The 23,224-nt window shown below is 47.0% G+C and overlaps 1 protein-coding gene across 1 annotated transcript; it reads right to left on the bottom strand.

Moving 5' to 3' along the window:
• TGFBI (transforming growth factor beta induced) lies at positions 1-22,965 on the bottom strand. Its single transcript, XM_075164635.1, has 17 exons — positions 22,777-22,965; positions 18,347-18,445; positions 11,526-11,590; positions 10,486-10,643; positions 9,461-9,625; positions 8,820-8,966; positions 8,013-8,154; positions 7,207-7,419; positions 6,920-7,057; positions 6,527-6,672; positions 6,226-6,362; positions 5,570-5,700; positions 3,526-3,650; positions 1,938-2,040; positions 1,654-1,733; positions 1,255-1,279; positions 1-1,089 (listed from the first exon to the last, which is right to left on the bottom strand). Exons 1-17 carry the CDS (start codon positions 22,893-22,895, stop codon positions 1,034-1,036), a joined length of 2,049 nt encoding a protein of 682 aa, XP_075020736.1. The 5' UTR covers positions 22,896-22,965; the 3' UTR covers positions 1-1,033.
• Positions 22,966-23,224: the final 259 nt, after the last annotated feature.

Below are 23,224 nucleotides of genomic sequence, written 5' to 3'. Positions count from 1 at the left end.
TTGTCATATTTATATTTTTGATTTTATTTTTAATTTTTATTAAAAAAACAACCATTATTAAAAATGAATCATTTACTGGAAGGCTTCTGCCAGGGAGAACTCTCATTTCAATCTTGTGAACAAAACGCAGCACAGTTAAAACCCATAGGCATGAACAAAACCCAATAAAAAAAAAAAGAGAACAGTTCAAACCATAGCTTATAATTATGCAGTTTCCTCAATGTCAATAGAGAGGCTTTTGTTAAAAGCCTTCAGTTCAGAATTTCATGGAAGACTTTTAAAACACAGGGGAAGAAGGAAACACATGCATGTTTAAAAAAAAAAAAACAACAACAAAAAACAGGAAAAAAAATTGCTTGGGTAACGGTTAATGAATTCAACAAATTTACTTCCTCCAAAGCAATCACTGTTCGCCCAGCCATACAGTTGGCCCTGGGTGATGTATTTGCTCAGAAAGCTGAACATACACAATTCCTGCCAAGTCATTCATTTAATTTATTTCCCAATTCTGGCACTGGTTTGGAGGGGGGTTTTAGTGAGACCATACCTGGCTTCCCACTTCGGGAGCCTGGAGTTTGCAGTGCCAGTAGGTACCACTGGGAGCCTGGAAAAGAGGCTTTAATTCAGCCCCTTCTAGTCTCCCTCAGTGAGACAGCACCAAGGTGAGCTCTAAGCATCTCTCTGAGCTCCTGAACCAGGGCGGAATTAAGCACCTTGTACGTACGTATCAAGCCCAAAACTGGATATGTTAAAAATTGCAAATTAGTCACTAATTTGTAAAAAAAAAAAACAAAAACAACCCAAAATCAAAACCTATCCTCAGTGTGGGAACTTTAAGGTCAAAACCAAATAAAAATGGTCTTAAAATATATACATATATATATGGCTTTTCATTTTTCCTATCCATTTCGTTGGAAACAAAAATAAATTTAAGGGTGATATTTGGTTTTTAAAAACAATTCTGTCTTTCTCTTTAGCTGTCAGCCGGAGCGGATGGGATGGATGCGCTGACTGCGGTTGCTCACGACGCGGCTCAGAATCCACCCGAGTTCTCCTTCATCCTCGCTAGTAACCGGGAGTAGACGGGTGCTGCAAGGAGGAGACCGAGTTGGGTGGGACAGACACACAGCATCTCCCTGTCCCCTCCCCTCCCGGTTATGCTACATCTTGCTTGGAGCAAGACAACAGAATAAACCTCTCTTTAAGAGACAGGGACATACGATGGAAATTAGAAACAAGCTAAAGTTGTTTTACCTAGTCGAGGATTCCTCTGAGAAACCTGCATGGAAAGAAAATACGAGGTTTGCATAAATACCACAAATCTCCGACAGCTATGAGAACAGTTTGCATGTCAGTATATTTATCCCTAGTCTCCAAAACTTATGGATGAATGACTCCTCATTATTGGAAGTTGACATGTATAGTACCATGCCAAGGTCACATTCACAGTGTGCTGCAAACTGTAGGCTTCGTGTTGCAAAATGTATTATTTCTTATATAATTGAATCACGCGAGAAGAGAGGATTGGTCATTCCATGAAACACATATGCTCACTCTCTTTGGAAGTCGAAGTCTGAATGTGACATATCTTCCTATCATTATTACCAAAATGTAACTTCAGTATTCTACAGTGAGGGATTTTTTGTCTGTTACCTTGGATAACGCAGATGCCTGTTTGAAGATTTCTAATGCGGGATCTGCAGGCTCATCACCTCTTTCTTGCGGCCTTGAAGCTAAGGGTGGGACATAGATAGCATTGAAATACCCTTCAAAGCACACCGGCTGCTTCCTTCCAATGTTTTGGAGGATGTGTTGAAAATCCCATAACAGACTAATCCTCCTCAATAAACGGAAGCGATTGCCATGTGTCACCTCTCCCTCCCAAAGCCGCTCTGCTGTAATGGTGTGGCTCTAGATATTTCTAACCATGGACCTACCCTGAGGCTGTAAGACAGAGTTCACGGCATAAATCACACCATTCGTGGCCATGATATCGCATTCAGCAACAGGCTCCTTGTTGATATGTATTACGTTGTTTTTCTGTTCAGGAAAGGAAAAAAATAAAAAAAGTAGAAAATGAGAAACTTTTGTCATCAGTGGTTTCCAATTTTATTAAAAAAGCCCTCACTTTGCATTCATTCATTTACTGGATAGCTGTAGGCATTTTCATTCCTCTTGCCAATTAAGGAGAATATAAAACCAAATTATAGGCTGAGCAGTCTGTCCTGGAGTGGCTGGCAGGCTTCGGAGCACAGGCTTTCTCGGTGCGCTGGCTGGGAATACTGTCCCGCGGCAGCAGAACAACACATCCACCAGCTCCCTGGTAGCAGCGGGCGCTGCTGCTTGCGCCAGGAGGGATGGCTGCAGAGATGGCATCAGGAGAGGGCAGATAGGACTGGACACGGGAAGAGTCTAGCACACAAGTTGGCCAACTCAACGCGCTTGGAAACACTGGCCTTTCCATTTGTGTCCTGCATTTTCTTCCTTATGCACAGAGTGGGTCATGGTTATTTATTTTCTGAAATATATCTTTTTCCTCAGTAGAGGATCCTACATTCTCTTAATGTAGTACAGAATTTGTGAAATGAAATTATACATCTACTGTGTTCAGCTCTGGGGCCCCCAACATAAGAAGGACATGGACCTGTTGGAGCGGGACCAGAGGAGGCCACAAAGGTGATCAGAGGGCTGGAACACCTCTCCTATGAAGACAGGCTGAGAGTTGGGGTTGTTCAGCCTGGAGAAGAGAAGGCTCCGGGGAGACCTTACAGCAGCCTTCCAGTATCTGAAGGGGGGTTACAAGAAAGCTGGAGAGGGACTTTTTACAAGGGCACGTAGTGGTAGGACAAGGGGTAATGGCTTTAAACTGAAAGCGGGTAGATTGAGATTAGATATAAGGAAGAAATTCTTCACTCTGAGGGTGGTGAGGCACTGGAACAGGTTGCCCAGAGAAGTTGTGGATGCCCCATCCCTGGAAGTGTTCAAGGCCAGGTTGGATGGGGCTTTGAACAACCTGGTCTAGTGGAAGATGTCTCTGCCCATGGCAGGGGGGTTGGAACTAGATGATCTTTAAGGTCCCTTCCAACCCAAACCATTCTATGATTCTACGATTCTATGACTCTAAATAAATCCTGCTGCGTTAAGGGAGCCCATGCAGCAATCATTTTCTTTACACTGAAGAAGATGTGTTAGCTGAACAAGCTACTCGTTTAATTTATTTATGCTTCTTCCCCCCGTGACTCAGGGTTAAATTTATAACAGCTCCTGGAAATCATTTACAATTGGTCTTCTGGGGAGAAAGCTGAAGAAAACCACATTTCAAGACTGCCAGCTTGTTGAATTGAACATATGGCAACAGCCCCTCCGCTACGGCCCAGAAAACGCTGTTTGGTGGAACCGTGTGCGCATTTAGACGATGTTCCCACACTATGCAAATGCGCACAGACATACTTTGATCCTTGACGTGGACAGCTAAAGACAGACCACAGCCCTGCTGACCGCAAAACCCCATCCAAGGTGACTCACCATGCTGACTTCCAGTTTATCTCCCTGCATGGACTTCAGCCTCACAAGGGCACCGACTGCGCCGCTCACCAGGATCTCATCAGCCACGTGGAACTTGAGGATGTTGGCAAGCTCCTTGGCGTTACCTGGGGGAAGAAAACATTTACATTTGCAAAACAGCATCAGCGCTTGCCTCCTGTATTTCACGTGCTGGAATGACATTACATGGAAAATACCATAATTTCCTGAAAGTGCAAGGAAAAAATGTAAAATTGAAAAGACTGGGCAGAAGAACCTTGGTTGGAGCTGGTTAGGACATTGAGGCCGTTCCTGCCTGGACAGGTCAGGATCCCAGCGAGTCCAGAAGGACGCTCTCCCAATGTCCCACCTTGGTACGTACCAATCCTGCCCTATACATGAAATCCCTATCTCTTGGTTTTTCAGTCCCTCATTCTCTCGCTGCGCACAGCATGAACCTGCTTCTGTTGCTGTTTTCACTTCCCAAGGAAGTCTAGGGGGAAAAAAAAAAGACCTATGTGAAATAAGGAAGCGGACAGAGCACTCGGGTATTTGCAAACGTCAATACTTTCGCCAACGCCAGCGTCACTTGGCAATAATCTTCAGGGCTGAAACTGCAGGATTCCTGGGTAGGAAGGGGGAAAGTGCAGGAGAAATGTCACTATGGCTTGCAGGTTGCTGGCCTGATCCCCGCCCCACTGAGTCTCTACTCATCTAGCCGCGCTTTGAAACAGATCTTAGGAAGATCAGATGCTTCCCCTTCGCCATCTATTTTCCAGAAGAGGCAGTGACGTGCACAGCACGGGCCAGCAGCCCTCCTCCATCTTCTCCTTTAGAGGATGCAGTGTCACTGATAAAACCCACAGACAGGCGATGGGAACAGCTAGTGCAAAAGATGGCCTCCATCTACAAAACCAGATCAGCTCCTTCAGCAAGGGGGACTTTTTCTCTTAATGCTCGTATCTGAATACACTGTGAGCTTTTTTCCCCGTTACAGTTTTTCTGGGGTGGCCACAGTGCACTCTGCACGTCCTCACCAGCATGATTCACTTCTTCATCAGGAGCATAACCTAAATATTTGCGTGAAAAAAGAAGAACATCTGAAGTGTCCGCATCTGGGATACTTCATTCCTGCAGCCGTTTACAATAGCTGCAAAACAGTTCTGAAATATTTATATATTAAGCAGTAGACTGGATATGCAGTCTGATATTAACAGTTCCTCATCCCTGCACTTAAAAGGATAACCAGCTACCACGGGCAGATGCTTCCCAAATTATGATGTCAATGTTTGGTTGGGCTTTAATGACGAGAAGACATTACACTCAAATACCTGGCATTGTTTCCAACCACAGCCGGTTTTCAACATGAACAAAATAAAAGATCGTGCTGCTTATCCAGAAGAGCGTTATTAAACATTCCCATGCTTTTTTCCACACCCAGCCTGCATGCCTATGCTTTTCAGGATATTGGTCTTCATCTGTGCTAGACTGGAATATTTGTTGTCTTCTCAGGATCAGACTGGACTTCTTGCTTTGTCCATGTACACATAGATGGAGCAACAGCTCCATCCTTTTACTACTTAAATTTCATACAGTGTAACTTGAGGCTGAATGTGGACCATGTTTTCTATTTGCAAAACTTACTTTAGAGACCCTGATCCTATGTGGTTGACAGCCACTTCTTTCATCCCTGAGAAAGGCAGAGACCTCATCGGTTCCTCTAGAAACACCTTAGAGTTATCCTGCTTACACCAGCCAGTACAGCCAAATTAAAGTCATAGTAAGTTTGTAGCACACACTAAAACACGTCTTCCAAGCACAAGGTAAGTATAAACCCATGCCCACGCTTTGTGTGAGTTCAGTGCCACTCTGTGCATCCTCAGCTTTCTGCTGGATAGGGCTTACCCAAATCAGTGGTGTAGGAAGCTCATGCTTCCAACAGACAGGGTCAAAGAATGAGGTATGGCAGAGAAACTTAGCCATTCCTCCCCGTATCACGCCCATAACACACAGCAGCTCTTCATCTAAATGCTTTAAAAATGCTCACCCATTAGTTTGTTCAGTTCCCCTTGGGGCATGGCTCGGAAAGCTTCATTCGTTGGAGCAAACACCGTGAAGGTACCTGGCCTGTTCAAGTTCTCCGTTAGCCCTGCAGACTGGATTGCAGCCACCAACGTACTGCAAGACAAACATACATAAAATGCTTCACTATAAACTACTCCTGTTGGTCTTTGAGCAATTGCTTGTTGTGTTCAAAAGAGAGCTGTGAAGTTACAATTGCAAAATCCTGCTGGGGTCCAGCAAATCAATTAACCAAAAGATTGATTAGGTAGGAAATGAGCCTGCAAGGTCCAGCCAGAACATCTGAGAAATGGCAAAGCAACCTGGGAATGCTGACTCCTTGGGGACCAAATGGTAGTGAGGAGACAGAGAGGCCTGTCCACGGTGGCTCTGACGGGCAGAGATGGTTTCAGAGCCAGCTTCTTACTGTATTAAGGGGGACCACACCCTCTTGGCTCACAATTCATTGAAGGGTTATTTGAAGTCTCACTCCCTATAATTTAGGAATGAGACCATGGTTTTGGATGCTCTTTCTATGTTAAAAAACATATATATAGTCATGACTACAACCCATAATAAATAGGAACTGCTTTGGCAGCTCTTCTGCTCCTAACTAGCACTTCAGAAGAGCAGAAAGGTCACCTGAAGCGATGGTCTGCCTTGAGAACATCCATCACTGAGCCAGACGGTGGAGTCAACATTTTGTCCATGCTGAACAGGGTCCCAAACCTTCCTCTCTTGTCATGGGCAGCAATGCAGGCATTTTCAATGCAAAGGTTCTGCAAACAAATTGCAGAAAAAAGACGTTATTAATATATGCTCTGAAAGAGAGTTTTTTATACTTTCCACAATGCTCAATTACACTTTTTACATGATAGCCACAACACTACCGACATCAAGCATCATTCAGCCATATACAGCACTGCACACTGCAGGAACTTACGTTGCGGTACACAAAAACTCTCAGTTCCTTGTCACCCAGAGTCTGTAGTTTCTGTCCATGGTAAAGATATTTAGAGGAGAGCTGGTCTCTAACAATGTGGTTGAGAAGCAAGTTTTTCATGTTGCTGTCAACAATGGGGAGTCCATCTGCAGCAAGAAGTATGGAAAGAACCAATGATTCACTTACTTAAAATGACCATTGAGACACTAAACAAGTGCAAATACAGAGTATTATCTGCACCAGGTTTTAACTGTAAAGCTAGATGCCGCTGCCTATAGCTGAGGCATTTGAGAGAGGGTTTGCATGCTTCTGCACTGAAACTTGGCTGAAGACTGTCTGAAGCAGATCTGTGGCCCAAACTGATGGAAGAAAGGGATTTACTCCCCAGTTTACCTTTGAACACATCATTCACTGGGGCAAGGAGGGTCACTCGCTCACTGCCAGTTAGATGAGAACTGAGACCAGCTTGTCTGAAAAGGTCCATAGACTTGGAAACTTCAGATTCTTGTGCCAACTCAAACAGGGTCTTAGCTGAAAAGAAAAGCAACGCATAGCAACCTTGCATTAAAGGCAATCCACCGATCACTACATAATATCTACACCCTCTAAATCCAGTATTTCCTTGGCAAAATAGACAAAAGAAAGGCAACAGAAAGAAAGGTGCAGAGAGGCACCAGTACCTGAGTCTGGGATCAGCAGCTCATTAACAAAATGTACAACGCCGTTGGTTGCCAGGACATCCTTGTTGGCAATGATGGGCTTCCCGTTGAGGGTCAGCTCTTCCCCACTGCAGCCCACGTCCAAGGTGGTTCCTTCCAGAGTCTCCATTGTCAGGCCAGCGATGATGGCCTCAGCACACATGGCTGACTTCAGGATGTGATGGTTCAGCAGGTCTGTAAGAGAAGCAAGGGTCTTAGTGAGCTGCAAAAATCAACTATGAAATTATTGCAGTTTTTAGGGATCCTGTTCAATGGCAAGGGCCTCCTGTGCTGTCCTGTATGGGGCTCCACCCCAAAAGATGCACAGTCTTTTTAAATTGTGCTGATTTTAATTCAGCAGCCTGTGAAATGAAGTGCCTAAAAAGAGTATTTTTTATACACCTTTGTGAACTTCAAAAGGTTTCGTGTGGTTATTTGACTCATTTGTCAGGGGAAGCTACATCGATCAGATACCAGTCTTCTTGCATCTTGCTGGATTGATAGAAATCACCTTCACAACAGGAGTGCTAAAGGAAAACTAGGAAAAGGGACTGCTTCAGCTCCCTCGTCCTACCTGGATACCTCTCTGCCATGTCTACACGTCTACCATATCTACGTCCAAAGAAGTCTGGGCTGTCCAGTTTAGAAAGATGGAGTCTGTCAAATGTGTTTACTGCAGCTGTTGTCAGAGCGCATCAAGGAGCCGTTCAGATGTCCTTGAGAAGGAATTTAGAAGAACTGAAAAATACTCTTCAGTCCCTCAATGGGCTCAGTAAACAAGCTCTTACCCCTCAGGGCTTCTGGGTCCCCCAGGATCCTGTTCAGAGTTTCTCGCGGGATCTTCTCAAAGGCTTCGTTGGTTGGAGCCAAGAGCGTGTACTGGCCTTCACTTTCCAGCAAGCTGTTGAGGTCAGAAGCGGCCACAGCAGCCTTCAGAGAAATGAGGAGAGAGGGTAAAACACATTCAGCCAGAATACAAAGGTCAGCAACTTTGTCCAGGCACACACTGAGGGCCAGATTTATTAAGGCTTTTATAATTTCAGAGGACTTACAAAAAATCCTGAATGGCTTCTTTCAGCACTTTGGTCCCTTTATAAATTTGACCCGGCCCCATGTGCTCCAGAAATTTGAGTACAAGAGCCCTTTTTTGGCAAGACTGAGAGCTATTGCAAATACTCCGATTTGCCTGGAAGTAGTTCCAGTGAATAATTCAGATCAGAACCCACAGCTGGCTAACTGCAAAACCCCTGTGCTTTTTAAGTTATTCCTTAACTTGCAAATACCAAAGCAAATAAATTGGTACTCATCAAATCCGAACAGTTAATATCTCCTATAGAAGGGTGAGGAGACAGACTCAGTCTACATCTCTTCACTGACAGCAATAGCAGGGTGACTTATTCTCATAAAACCCTGCTTGTGCTGATATCGAACATTTCTCTTCCTAAAGCAAAACAAGCTATATTGGTACAAGGATTTTATCAGCAGCTTTAGAGTCGCAGCACCTAGGCACTGACAAGCTCTTCATGACAATTCACTGGGAGTGGGATGACTGAACATCTTTTAGGAGCCCTGGAGCACACGTGGGGTGGACTCACCCGAAGAGTTTCCAGGCTTTCCTCAGTCTCAATGATATGCTGAATGCTGTTTGTAGTGGTGGCGATGACTTTGTCGATGACATGAACCACTCCGTTGGTGGCATGGTGGTCAGCTTTCAACAGCCTGGCACAGTTCACAGTCACAATCTGCAGAGGGAAAGAGCCACGGGCGTTACGTGCACTAAAACAAGAAGGTAAAGCAGCCTCTGCTGGGTTTCTATTTCATACACAGCGAGTGCTGTAATACTGAATCAGCAGGAGCAGAAATGTGGCTTCCTAAAAAAACACACAAAGAATGAGAATGCTCTATCAAGAATGTTTGAAACATTTCATGTTTAAAGAGCTTTGCAAATAATCAGTGGTTTTGTCTACCCTGAATCATCAAGACTGAGAAAATACGCAAGAAGCAATACTCAGGCAAGCATACTGTTATACAGCAATGTGGGCCACTTCCCTGCAATAGCATCGATGAAACTATCTGCTTATAAATATTCTCTTCAAGCTCCTTCTAAATACGTATCCTAAATCAGTAGTTGTCCACCTAAGCATCACAGGGTCCTGGAGGTCCAAGGACAGTGTGGGAAGTGCAAGGCAGCAGAAAAGCAAGCCCACTGTGGGTAGGTTTAACACAAAGGTCTTACCCCATTGGGATAGTGGTGAATCTGGATAGGCAGGTCCTGGTACATTGAGTTAAGTGTGGTCCCATGTTTCAGATCATCCGTGAGGACCCGTTTGTTCACCATGTGGTAGCGGAGGGCGTTGAGCAGCTCAATGTTAACGTTACTGACTAAGGAATCCAGAGTTTCCTGAAAATCAGAAAAAATTCGTTTTTCAGTGCTGAGTGCAATGAAGCCAATTGTTAGAGAGAGCCAGGAGGTCTGGCTGCATCCAGGGTGCTTCCAAGGTGGGTGGGTGTGTGTATATTAAGTGATGTATTCAGCCTTAAGCCGTCTGTGCAAATTAAGAGCTCCAACTTTCGTTGGTAGTGGGGATAGCCAAAAAGATGCCCCCTCCCTGCCCCAATGGTTGTTCTTACATATTTATGGAGAAGTGGTTTAAATGTGGGATGTAACTGGATAGGGGTTGTACAGTCGGGACTCTCCCCTGTTCGCAGAGATGCTCCACTAGGACGGGAGCACCAGCAGGACAGCGGTGACAATTTCAGGAGTAGAAATTTCACAAGACACAGAGTGAGAAAATCAAAACCAATGTAAAGGAAATTTATATGTAATTGAGCATAGGAACACACTGATGCAGGAAGGCTGCAGGTTTACCGAGGCTCCAGTTGGGACTGGCTACTTGTACAAATTATTAAGAACAACCAGAGTGGTAAAGTAAGGGTCAACGAGAAAAACCGAAAGGGATGGAAAGTCTCTTGCTGCAGGTCTTAACGCGATCTCTAACGGTAAGAGGCAGGGAAAACTGAATGAGGTGATTTCTACATCCACCTGCTGGAGAGCATCCACATCTTTCTAGTGTTGGGCTCTGTCAGAAACAAAGCTCTGGAGCTGATGGACCAGTGATTCCCATCTTGGAAATTCATAGTCCTTCCTATATCAGGACTGTGTCTATTCTGCCAGATGGGGTGGATCCAGACCCCTGCAGAGCTGGATCTCCAGTAGAGAAAGCCAGAGGAAGAGGAGAAAGAAGAGGAACTATATCTTACAGCAGACAAGGATGCCCAGGCCTCATTACTTGGGGCAAAAATTGTAAAACTTCCAGGTCCTTCGATTTCTGGCCTTAGGTTAGACCGGTCGGAGTAGAGCTGCGTGGTGGCAGACCCAACAACTCCCAGGGTTTCATAGATGTTTGAGAGCGGCAGCGCTGAAAGAAGAGAAGGTTATGTTCCCGACGCAACACCATTCATCCTGCCCTGCACTGCGCTGAATTAAAGGAGAGCTGCTGGTGAAAACGCTTGGGGAAACAAAGCACGTCAGGGAATTCGTATCTGTTCATTAATTAGATAATAATAATCATAGCCTGACAGCTCCAGCCTCAATTACAGCAGTGTAATCCAGGATCTGCTGCATCTCTGCAGGTTTAAATGGAGTTACTCTGGATTTATATGGATGTGAGTTGAGGCAAGCAAAGATATTCATTGCTTTCACCCAATCCTTGTTTGTACTCAGGCTTTTGGTGCTCGGAGCGGGCAGCTGGTCTCGGTCTCCACTGACCCATCCACACCAGCCACGTGATTAACTGGGCGGCATCAAACTTTTGTGGAAGGAAGCATTCAGAAAGCAAAAGCAGAATATGCCTTTCTTCAGTAAACCCAGTTAATTCCCTCCCACCCCCCACCAGTGGCTGAACTGTATTTTCTCCTAAATGCAATTTTGCTAAACTCATGCTTGCCAAAGTAAAAATGAGCAGAGATTGGCAGAGCTGTCTGCTGCTCTATCGTTCCTTTGTATTGCATTTCCAATACAGCTATATTACTTGTTGGAATAAGTAGTTCCCTATGGCCCTCCCATGCTTGATTAAGTTTAATTATATCCAAGGTTTTAAGTTGTCTGGAACAGTTTGCATGCTTTGGAGCTGATCTGGCACTCAGCTGGTGCTCTGCTGAGTCCATTTTTGACTTGTTCATGGCACTATTATGCACAAATTGCAAAAATCAAATCCACTTTGAGTAATTTTCTAACATTTCCCTTTACTAGGCAGCTGTATAATTTTAAGAAGTGTAAAAAATGTCAAACATATTTTTACCAGCTGGGCAGCCTTTTTCTCCAGGAACTTTTTCATATCCAGGACAGCACTCGTAACTGATTACTCTGGAATAAGAGATGGATATGGCAGATTAACTGACGGCATCTCACTGCTTTTTCTCTATTCGCTATACTTCTGTGTCCATCCATATTTGGTGATGTTTCTAAGCAGACTCTTCATTAGAAATATAGACTTGAACAAAAGACAAACCACAATTTTTATCTCCTTCAGGGCTGCATGTTGCCAATTTCTCCACCGAGCAAAAGCAGACACAATTTCTTTTCAAAACCACACTTTCCAGGAGACTTTGTACAAACAGTGGATGGAAACGGATGCCACGGTCCCAACAGATTACCTACACAAGACGCTGCAAGAGCTGGTTCATTTGGGCACATTTCCCATGGGATTTGGGGATCTCCCTGGCTGACTGCTGCTGTCACATGTTTGGGCAACACACTGCAACTCCGCTTTACCAAGCCAGCCAAGCGTTTCCCCTTCATTTCACCCCACCAGAAATTATTTGCTCACTTATGGCAAAATCCACAAGACAGACCTGGAGGGGAAGGAGCATCCTTGGTCTTGGATGCAATGGCACAAGGGCTTGGGATAAGCCCTGCAAGGACAAACTTCCCCACTGGTGAGATGTGCGCCCATGGGCACGCCGAGGCAGTACTGCAGCACACCCGGCTTGGCGAACACCGGGTACGACTGTGCGAGCAGCCTCAGTGCAGCATTTCCTTCTGGCTGGCAGCAAACTGCTGCTCTGATCAAGCGCTATCCCCCAGTAAAGCCAAAGGGGCCAGAGACCCCATCCTGGGGACTCGGGGCCGTCCTGCAGATTTGTAGACCCTAAATAAGCAAGACCTGCCTGAATGCTGCATCCATCATCTGCAGCTCAATGGGAAATAAAAGTCGTCTGATTCTCAAAGCTGGCCATTTAACGAACATGTTTTGATATTACCGGGGGGGGCGGGGGGAAGAAAAAGGAAAAAAACGAATCCAGAAGTTGCCCATTTATTTTTCACAGGGGGTTCTTCCACCTATTGCTCTTAGGCTCGGTGTGAAAGGAGCAAGGCCATCTGATTGATGGGCTCAGGACAGGCAGGGAATAGGTGTTCCTCCCAAAGACAAGTGTTTCCTCTGCGCTCCCGGTTGGATTTGAGATAAGTAGGATGCTGTATTGCCGAGCCTCAGCACACTCACTCAAAGAGAAAGGAAAATCCTCAAGCTTCAGATATTTGTCATCATTTTAACACTGTTAACAAACAGTGGAAATGCCTGGGGTTTAAGAGGGAATTCTTCAGGGTAATTAAGAGCCAGTAAGTGAAACAAATACCTGCTTTTCTGTGACAGAAGCAAATAAATTCTGTGTCATGGTTTCCTAAGAGAATTACAAAGCAAACCCAGACTGATTGTCTAGACATTATATATTCCATGTGGGAAAGAGTTTGCCTAAAGCAATCTCTTCCTTTGACTACTGGAGATCTTAACACCCTGCTGCTCCGCTTTCCCCCGTCCCCCCATCTCGTGTTCATTAGAAACACACACTTTCTCCCCCCGCCACTTCCCTCCCCTACCTCCGATTTTTCTTTTTTTCACCCTAGAAACTAAATCCAGTCTAGACAGTTCCCTTGGTTCAGACCGGTAATCAAAGACGAAGAGCTGATTAAAGAGAAATCATTCCAAAGTTCAGCATAAATAATTCCTGAGTGCTGACGTAGGCTTTAAAAGGCTTATTTATAGATCGATCGGAGATTAATGAGCTGTGACGAAGGGGAGGACGCTGATGCACACAGCCTGCGGCGCGGGGAGCTCGCCGGCTCGGGGCTGCCCCAGCAGCCAGGCGCCTGCCAGGAGGGGAGGGCAGCGGGGAGGGATGGAGGGACCGCGCCGCCGGCTCTTCAGCGGGTTCGTGGGCATCTCCAGCACCACCCCACAAAGGAAGCTAATGGCGAGAAGCACCGAGGCCAGTGATGGGGCCAGCTCCACCCGTGCAGGGGCTTGTTCAAGCCCCCCAGTCACTCGCCCGCTGAAGGTGCCCTACCAGCATCACCTGGTACGCAGTTTGCATGCCAGCGTTTTGAGTTGAGTACCAGAAAACTCCTGCAAAGGGCCAGGTGAACACAGAGGTGCTCAGCCAAGTGTTTGCACCTACAAGGAGCCAGAGATAAGGATTGTAAAAAACAGCTTCAGCTTCAGTCGTTTGCCCTCCCATGGCTGGTGGAAGCACAAGACCCCCCAGCCCACCCAAAGGCACGTGGGCACCGTTCAAGGGGTCGCTCGGGGCTGGGCACAGGGCGTCCTCCCAGCTGGTCCTGCAGCCACCTCCAGCCCTCGGGGAGGAGCAGCAGAGCCGTGGCTGAAGGCTGCTTTGCCTCACTTGCAGGACCCTGCCTCCTGATGCTACAGTACCCTACACATCCATATGGGAGGAAGGCTGCTCCTTTGACGTGTCCTCCTCCAGTTGGGTCGGAGCCACAGTCTGCTGCCCGGAGAGGAGCATTTCTCTTACGTGGCCAGGAGCACGGGAGAGAAAACAGCTCACGGGAGAAAACACAGAACACTCACAACCACTGCACCGCGCAGCGGGTTCTGCACAAAAGCCTTTGGAGTTGCCGAGTCCCTCCCTGTTTCTGGTGTCTGCTCAGCAGCTACAGACCGCTGCACCGGGACACGGCGGGTGCCAGCGATGGGGGTTAAGTAAGCAATGCCCTCATTCAAAGAGCATTCGTCATCCGCTCTGCAACGCCTCTGACCACAATTTCCTGACCTCCTCATTGAGTAATTTCAAGTCAAATCTGTAGTTTTTCAGCCTCTGGTTTTGAAACATTGTATTTCTTAAACGTCCATCCGTGTCTGACTGCAGAAGCAAGCTCCCTGGCTTTTATTAGTCATTGTTTCACTGCTGTTGCATTCTTAGGATCTGAAATTAAATTTTAAGTGCATTTTTCAAGGTAATAAAAATAAGCTTAGGCATATATTAGTGAATAAAGATCCATTTGTAATAATTTCCTGTAATAAAACCCATATGTTTTGTTTTTGTGCCAGAGAGTCATTTTTTTCTTGAACTGAGGAAAGCACATCAGACAAGAAAGGGAAAGTTAATTTAAAAGGAAAAAAAGGAACGTATTAAGGGGCAACTTACTGCCACTAGTTATTCCTCAAAAAATAATCAAACCCCACATTTATGTAAGTTGCCTTTTCATTCTCAAGACAAAAAAGTGTGTGGGGACACGTTCAAATGCAACCCAATTCTGGAAGAATGAGTCCAGTGCATAAGGGAGGTAGAAAAATATAAAAAACACAGGCACAACTGTGCGAATATACTCTAAATAAACTATTTCTTTGGCTTTGGAATAACCAACAGTGGAAAATTACCTAATTACCAAAACAATCTTGTTTCAGTGCTCATTAAAATCAAAGCAGTGTCAGACTTCTTGCCAACTGTCTTATCTCACTTCATCAGCAAGTAATGCAATGATAAAAAAATGTACATAAATCCTCTAATTTCTCCCTAACTGCGTGAGCCAATACTTCAGTAAAGAGAAGAAAAACAAAGAAAAAAAGCAGATAAAGAGGTAAGAGTCCTCTTCCGATGCATGAGTTGAAATTTCCATCGTGCACATCCAGCCTCAGTAGAGCCCTCCACCCCATGGACCAAAAGATGCTGCTCAGGAAGCAAGCCCGCAGAGCCTCACCACCCAGCCTCTGCTCACAGCCGTAACCTCTTTGTTTCTGGTAAGAGCTAAGGAGCCACTCCGCACGCTGCACCCCGGGGTGACCGTGAGCACCCTCAGCCGTGAGCCTGGAGCAGCAACCAAAAGGCGACGCGCCTGGAGACGAGACTAAAGACCAGGCACATCCGCGCCTTTTGAGCTGGCTTTCCTTGCTGCTCCAGTCGCTCTGCGCCTTCCAATGCAGGAGGTGGTCATCCAAGAAGGAGCGAAGTTGTGACTTACGGCTACAGGCTTGCAGCAGCTTTTCTGCCTTCCTCGCTCAGGGTTGAACAACTCTGCTCTGAGCCAGCTCTGCAGGAGCTCAGCTTTGCTTCCCTGCAGTACCTGGTCTCTCACTGACCTCCCTCCCTACCTGTTTGAAACGGTGCTCTGAGCAGGAAAAGAGAAGAAATCAAAGCAGTCAAAACTATCTTCCTAGAGCCAAGTATTTGCACCTGCAATGTGGATCCAACTTGTGGCACCGCTGACCCTTTAAGCAAATAAGGAGGATAACAGCCGGGTCAAATGTGAAGTAGGTGAGATGGGTCGAGCGTCTCCTATCCCAGGACTGCTCTTCTCACTGGTGGGAAAAGCCTTTTAGGAGAAGGAGAGAAATGACCATGCTTATCCAGCTCCACCATCCCCGCTGGGCTGATGGAGTGGATTCCCCTGCCAACAGGAGGACCAAGCGCACAGCTTCAGGAGAAGACTTCTGACTACAGATCCGAAGCAAAGGCTGGATCTACCAGTTGTTGGCTGACGACCACGCCAAATCCTGACACTTTCTGGGATTTAAAGGCATCTGGTATTCCCAAAACCTCTCATGGACCAGCTCAGCCCCATGCAATGGGCCAGTTTCGAGGGTTCATGCTCAGCACCGTTAACTGTGCTCACGCACTCTCTTGGGCACTGATGCACTGAGCACGGCACAGCATCAGGCCCCTTACGCTGGTTTAAGAATTTGACTGCTGCAGCATAACGCATCATGTCATTTATGGCCCAAATGACTCCTGATTGCTTCCATACGCCAGGAACACCACGTCCAGTGGGAGCCATCACCAGCAAACATTCGTAATCAGAGCTGTCCCAGGGTCCTCTGGAAAATGTGAGTCAAGGCACGTGTCTTTTGTTCTGCACAAGCACTGCTAAAGGGCAAAGTAGGGCCCAGGCTCAAAAATGACTCGGAAGAGAGAAGACAATAACACCCATTGTCGAGATGATGCAAAGTGAAGAATAGTGAGCAAATTCCATGTGTAATGGGAACATTATCTCATAGGTTAACAGGCAGGTTAATGCTGTGTATGCTTTTCTCTCAGCAATGCATCATTGGATTAGACACTTCAGTAAAAGCAGAGAAAATGAGGTTAGAAGAGATCACCCCATCTCCTCAAATGAAATCATGAAACACTGCCAGATGCCAGTTGTTCCACCTCTTTCTGGAGATAAGCGGATGAGTTTGTCTCTGCCAAATACAGCTGCACACTTGGGTTACTTGAGGTTAGTTTCTCATTTGCTTCAGAGCTGAAGAAATCCATGGCTGGATCGCTTTGCCTTTCAGGGACTATTCAGCAAAACTATCCCACATCCACAGCTCAGTCATGTTTTCTTTGGGGACCCACTAAGCTGCTCTGTTATCAGAAGAGGCAATGATGATACCATATTGCCATGCCATAATCTTGTCCACTTTACATCAAAAAAGCCACCATTCGGCCAAGATGAGAGCCTGAACTCTAATCACCCAAATTAAATCATCCCAGATTCGGTGGTTTTGTAGACTTAATAGGGGGTGGTTTGTTCGTTTTTACAATATTGCCTCTCCTTTTTTTTTCTTTTTTTTTTTTTTGTATAGACAATTGGACATAAGGGAAACCACTATACATGCTCACTATATGGTACATCCTGCAATACATCCTCCTGAAGTACAGAATTTCCTCTTTTAGACGAATTGATGGATAGCACGATGAAAGGCCAAAAGCCATGCACAGTGATGATTCCTGTTTTGCCTCCCTCCTCACAATACCAACACCAGACACATGAAATGAATCCCGATGGCCAGCCATTGCAGCTAAACCAATGAAGGCAACCAAAATAAAAGCAATATAGCTTACCACAGTTAAAGATCTCAAAGTCTGCTGTTTACTCCAGAAACAGAGTTTGTTTAATCTGCAGTAAAGAACAGCATGTTCCTATAGATCTAATCACAATTTACATGGGACCATATCAGAAACAGATGAGATGATTTTCTGCTGTTTGTTCTTCTTGACCTTGCAGATGCAGGACCAGACCTGGCCCACAGCTCTGCTCCCCACGGCCAGCACCTTTGCACTGATATGGGGTAACGTGGTGGTGCGTGCTGAATTGTGGGCCAGCAAACGTGTCTGAAAGCCCAGTTTGGCCTACACCAAGGAAAAAGATTCCCCGCTCCATATCCTTAATTATCTGCTGACTACATCTTTCAAAAGAATGTCCCGAGGCTGCTTACACAGATACTTCATGCAACAGCTACCCGAATATTATTGTTTGCAATTTTAAACGTGGAATTGGCCCGCAAGTCTAATTAACTTTCCTGGTGGAGTCATCAGAGAGTGTTGGCTAAAACTGACACCTCTTTCCCCTTATTTCTGTTTTCCCTTCCAAAGCAAACATGTGTAGATGGATTTTACGTTCTCTCCAATATCCATCAGCTCTGGGTTGCCTTTTATTTCTTTTTTTTTTTTTTTTTTTTTTTTTTAGCTAGGCAGCATTGAGCCTAGCATGGAGAGAGACACAGCTAAGTATTAGAAAACATCTGGTATACACTTCATGACAGCACTGAGAGCTATATAAGTATATATAGAAATGCAATTAGAATAAACCATCAGGGTTTATATTTACATAGTACTTTCCACTCTTAACTTCTAAGTGTTTTAGGATCATGTTTGCCATTTGAGAAAAAACAAGGCACAAGTATTTCTTTGGGAGTAAAAGGCTAAAACAATTCTTAACACGTATACGTGTTAAGCCCACGCCACGGGCTCTGACATCCCACGCCTGTCACACCGTCTGCTTCTCCCACCTCCGCAACGGGGTCTTCGGGGAGACCCTGGCCAGCGCTCGGGTACTTACGTTGACTTCCCGCAGATCTTCCTCTGGTACCACTGCTTGCAGTTGGTGAAGTATTTCCTGTTCGTGCCGATCAGCTTCTGCACCGCGCACACGTTGGGGCTACAGGTAACGACAAAGCAGAAGAGGGTCCTGTAAGCCTCCCTCCTTTCGGTGCTGACCCCCGAGATGGAGCCAGACCCCACCTGACAGCACCCGAAAAGCCCTGCCGGGGTTGCGAGGGAGGAAACCTGGAGAGCTGCAAGTCAGCTTGCTCTATCTGAGTGTGTAATGACTATCATCAAGTGGAGGAAGCAGTGACAGACATCTCTCTTCACTCTGCCAGGTAGCTTTTTCTTCACTGAGTGCAAAATCTTGACTTTTTTCCATGTTCCACCTCTCACCAAAATAAATGAAGTTAAAAATAATACTTTGGTCAGTATTTCCATGGTGGACAGCTACTTACAATCCAGGATCCCAGCTAAAACCTGATAGTTACACAATGATTCAAATCCTTCCAAAAAAACCCCATTATTTTATTGTTTAGGACATAAAGAAGGAGAGAGATTTATCAGCCTATGGACCGACTTGCACCAAGACCAGAACGGGTACTTTTGGTGGACTCAACCTATTCTGGACAGATGCTGAGCTGCTGATGGGGAAAATAAGCAGTGGCACTGCCCCCTCCGGTTTCAACACACCGGGTGTGACAGCACAGATTAGAGTGGCTGTATCGGCCATAAGGTACCGAGAGCTCCTTCTCAAGCAGAAAAGCAGACGTTTGGTGTTACACGTGTGACTAACCCCTCCGAGAGCTGACTGCAGCCTTCCAGCTTTCTAAGAAGTGCTATCACTGCGAGCGAAGATGTGGTCAAACAGGAGCTGGGAGTTTACTTGCTGCTGGTTTGGCCAGCACAGCATTTCCCGGCTCAGCCTGGCCCACCATCTCCGTGGTTTGTGGCCAGCAGCCCTGGCCACGGATGTGGGCAACGCACGGTCAGTGCATGAGATACGATTTATGGATCTGGGTTGCGAGGCCACCGACTGCCTCTGGGCTTGAGCCAGAGGTGTAGCAAACACCCAAGCAAGCTGAGGATGCTCAGCCCAACTGGGGCTGGATTCCCAACACCAACACCATGCCCCAGTTGCAGCAGCAGCACCAAAAGTCTGTGCAGTATTGGCTGCCAGGCAGATGGAGGGAAAACAAATAATTAAGCAAAATACATAAATCATCACTTCAGCCCATCAGAAGTGCTCTGCATCGTCCAAGGCAGAGTTTTCATTTGCGCAAATGAAACTCCGGATGGAGCCTGGAGATGCTGTTGCAAGGGTCATGTTGATCTGTTTAGGAAAACAGACAGCAGCCTGTTTCACACTGGGTTTGACCGAGACGCTGCCCGCTTGCCTACCAAAATTAACAAAAGCAGAGTTTGCAGCCCAACCACCAAGTCTTCCTGTGGCCATGCTTGCTTTTCACCAGCGTCCCAAATTCGTCTCTCTCCAAAACGGGCCAGCCTGCCCATCATTAGCATGAATTAACATGAGGGTCTCCTATATGTTGGCTAACTCCAGCGCCAGTCTCGGCGGGAGCTTGGCTTGCCTTCAATGAGCCTTTGTTGATGTGGCTGCTGCAGGGCCCTGCGGAGGCAGGATCCGACCCTGGGAGGCCCTGGCACCTTCCTCCTGCCCCGAGAGGAAAGTGAGGGCCCGTGGGGAGTTAGGCTCACTGTTTCCCTCGTTACTGCCATATCCAGTAATGGTAGTTTGTTTCTGCATAAAAGCATTTAATTCCCTTTATATATATAAGGTGAGAGACAAGGAGAAAGAATCTACTGAAAAAAAGTTAGAAATCACAAAGCCAAACTTTCAGCTGGTGCAAACTGGCCCAGGCTCAGTAATTTCCACGCCAAATCATCACTCAGAGAGATGTCTGTGCTCTCTGACTCAGCCCACCTCGGCTACCCCGGCCCCGCCACGCCGAAATATGGTTCCAATTACATCGAAATTCCAAACCTTGCCTCGATTTCAGCGTCTGGCTGACGGCAGTGGACAATCCCTCTAATATTCGTCTTGACAAGCCTGGCTACTGAAAGACTTGTTTGATCACTTCCCCCGTATCCCCGGGAGCAGCCTGCCAAGAAAACCCTTGCGCCTTCAGGACAGCATCGAACCCGGCGCTACCTTGCTCCCTCCTCCCTGCCCGGGACCGCAGCTCCCTCCCTGATTTATCGGGGAAAACTTCTTCCCAGTTTTTCCTCAGTGCGGAAAAATCCCCCCTCGGGGCCGCGTTATCAATGATTCCCGCAGGCAGGCTGTAGTAGCGGCTCCCCGCGGTGCGTGTTCTGGTCCTTTGCCCAGTCTGGCTTAAAATGAATTTGTCAACACTCTCCCCTCTCCTCGTCGGAGTTCATCACCTCTGCCATGCCGTTCCCAGCCAGCCGCGCTGACTCGAGGATAGAACTGCCTATTGTTCCCCTTCAGCTGAAGCCTTCCAGTTGGCAGGCAGCAGCTGGGAGCTGCTGGGGCAGGGGCTGCCCTTCGGGAAGGGGCAGAGGAGAGCAGGACATACCATACAGTCCCAGCTACCTGCCGTGACTGCGCCCATGAAGATCCCCAGCACCACGCAGTGCCCACAAAGCTGGGTGAGTTTGGGGAGAGCGCTCCTAGGTTTTCATCTTCAAATGTTAATGCTCTTTATATGCTTCTCAGCTCCTCTGCCGGACTTGAGCTGATTCACTTAAAGAAAAAAAGTTAATTAAGATGTACAAGTTTTGCTGCAGAGCCAAGCTCTGCCACCCAACTCGCTCTCGGCTCAATGGGAGCATTGATGGTGTGGGGGGATGCTCACAGCAGAAAGGGTGGCAGCCCTGGTTGCACATCCCTCCTGAGCTCCCTCCTGCAAGCAAAACAACACGCCTCACATCCAAGAGCTTTTTGGCTGGTTTTGTGTTGCTGTATCTCTTTGGCACATCATTAATCAATGCTCAAAATTCAGTTGATGTTTAAAAATTAGCTTGGTATAAATTGCTGTCTCCATCAGAAAGGGACCAGTCAGCCGTGTGCTGCGGTCAGCTACGCTGGGTTTATCTCAGCATAATTTCACTTCATCTGTAAACCCTGGCATACTAATTCCTTGCATCTCCCAAAGATCTCAGGCACCAGCATGGACCACAGTCACATCTTACCCTGTGCCTCCGTTGACTGTACAGGGAGTAACAGGCTTCTCTCTGCAGAGATGAGTGCACTGACGTACACCAGGACTGCGCTAACTTCCCGAGTCTGAGCAAACTTCTGCCTCAGGGCTATCAGCAGAACTGGATATTTACTTAGTTTCAGATCACGCAGAGATGAAGAACAAGACTCACTGTATTTGTACGTAAATCACTGTAATTCTTTCCTTATTGAGATTTTACAAATAGATGTCAGCTCAGAATTTGCCTGTTGGATTCTGTACCTGATTAGACACATAAACAGCATACCCCTTTTCATAGATACTGACCTGGATCCCTGCCAGATAATGTATCAAATTGCAATATTGAAGTCTTGGGGGTTTTTTAAAGGCATTTCATGACCCTGCCTTCAGCAATCCATTTAAATGGAAGCTACAGTTCAATCAATGTCACCATCCTGAGAGACGGAAGCCAGCTGAAAGGTCTGTCATCCTTTCACCCCTCCTAATGCCCAATAAATTTTAAAAACTGTGGGAACAACTATTGACATTGGGTTAGTTTTCTGCCTACCAATGAAGACTCAAACTACTCAGTCCATGACATATTGTCTGTCTAGCAAGAGAGGTCTACATGCATTTTTTTGATATTCCTTATCTCAGAAGGTTTATAATTAAATAAGTGATTACTTTTGTCAAGAAAACTTTCAGGACTTGCTAGAGGGTCCAGTCAAAGAACAAGTTGGTGCCCACTCCACAGAGACACTCCTCTACCATTGAACCAATTTTCTTTCTTTTTCTATAAATTCATGAAAACGAGCATACCTTCCACAGAATATTTAACCATTCAAAATCTGGGGATTTCCCCCCCCCTTTTCCTTAACGGGCATAGACCGATAAAGAATCATTGAGGGGTCTAAAATGACATCTGCAATATTAAGCATCCTGAAAGAAAGGAGGTAAAGTTATCCAAAGAAGAAAGAAAAAAGTCACTCGAGGATGAAAGAAAAAGTCGTTTTATCCCAGGCAGAAAGACAAAGTCCTTATCCCAGGCAGAAAGCACCCGGCGTTTCCCCCGAGGGCAGGGCCGAGCTGCCCCGCACCCGCACAAAGGGCCGGGCGGCCGGAGCCACGGGCGAGACGGCGACCGAGCCGCCACCCGCCCGGGGCCGCCGCGTCCCACCGGGATTTGTGCAAATGTAGGGAAAGAAAGGGTTTTTTCCCCCCCGTCCCCTCTTTTTTAGTTTTTTCCCCGGGGGGGCGAGAGCCGCCCGCTCGCCGTCCTTACCCGTGCTGCCGGCCGCGGAGCCGGCTGTGCTGCAGGACCTGCTGGTACGGGGACTTGGCGGCGGCGGCGAGGCCCAGCGCCAGCAGCAGCAGCGGCAGCGGCAGCGGCGGGTGCGCCATGGCCGGGACGGGACGGGCCGGCGGCGGCCGCGGGCCCCGTTAAATGCGGCGGCGGCGCGGGGGCGGGGAGCGGCGGCGCGGGGGGAGCGGAGCCGCCGCCCGCCCGGCCCGGCGGGAGGGGAGGGGAGGGGAGAGGGGGCCGCCCCCCGGGAAGGGCATCCGTCCATCCGCCCACCCGTCCGTCCGTCCATCCGCCGGTCCACCCGTGCCCCGCCGCTGCGGGAGCAGAAAGCGGCCAGGGGCGTCCTGCATCCTCCCTTCCAGCTCAGCGTTTCATCCACAATCGCTCTTTTTTTTTTTTTTCCTTCCCTTCTTCTTCTGGACTTTTG

This window comes from Calonectris borealis, chromosome 15 (assembly GCF_964195595.1).
Source record: "Calonectris borealis chromosome 15, bCalBor7.hap1.2, whole genome shotgun sequence".
Classification (NCBI taxonomy): Eukaryota; Metazoa; Chordata; class Aves; order Procellariiformes; family Procellariidae; genus Calonectris; species Calonectris borealis.
Note: the sequence above shows the minus strand (reverse complement) of the source record. Positions and strands in the feature narration are given on the sequence as shown.

Coding starts and splice junctions, on each gene's coding strand:
- TGFBI (XM_075164635.1), bottom strand. CDS start 22,895: ATGGCGCACCCGCCGCTGCCGCTGCCGCTGCTGCTGCTGGCGCTGGGC. Junction 5,701..6,225: donor AAGGCAGACCATCGCTTCAG/GTGACCTTTCTG, acceptor TTTGTCTTGCAG/TACGTTGGTGGCTGCAATCC. Junction 1,280..1,653: donor AGGCATCTGCGTTATCCAAG/GTAACAGACAAA, acceptor CTTTCCATGCAG/GTTTCTCAGAGGAATCCTCG.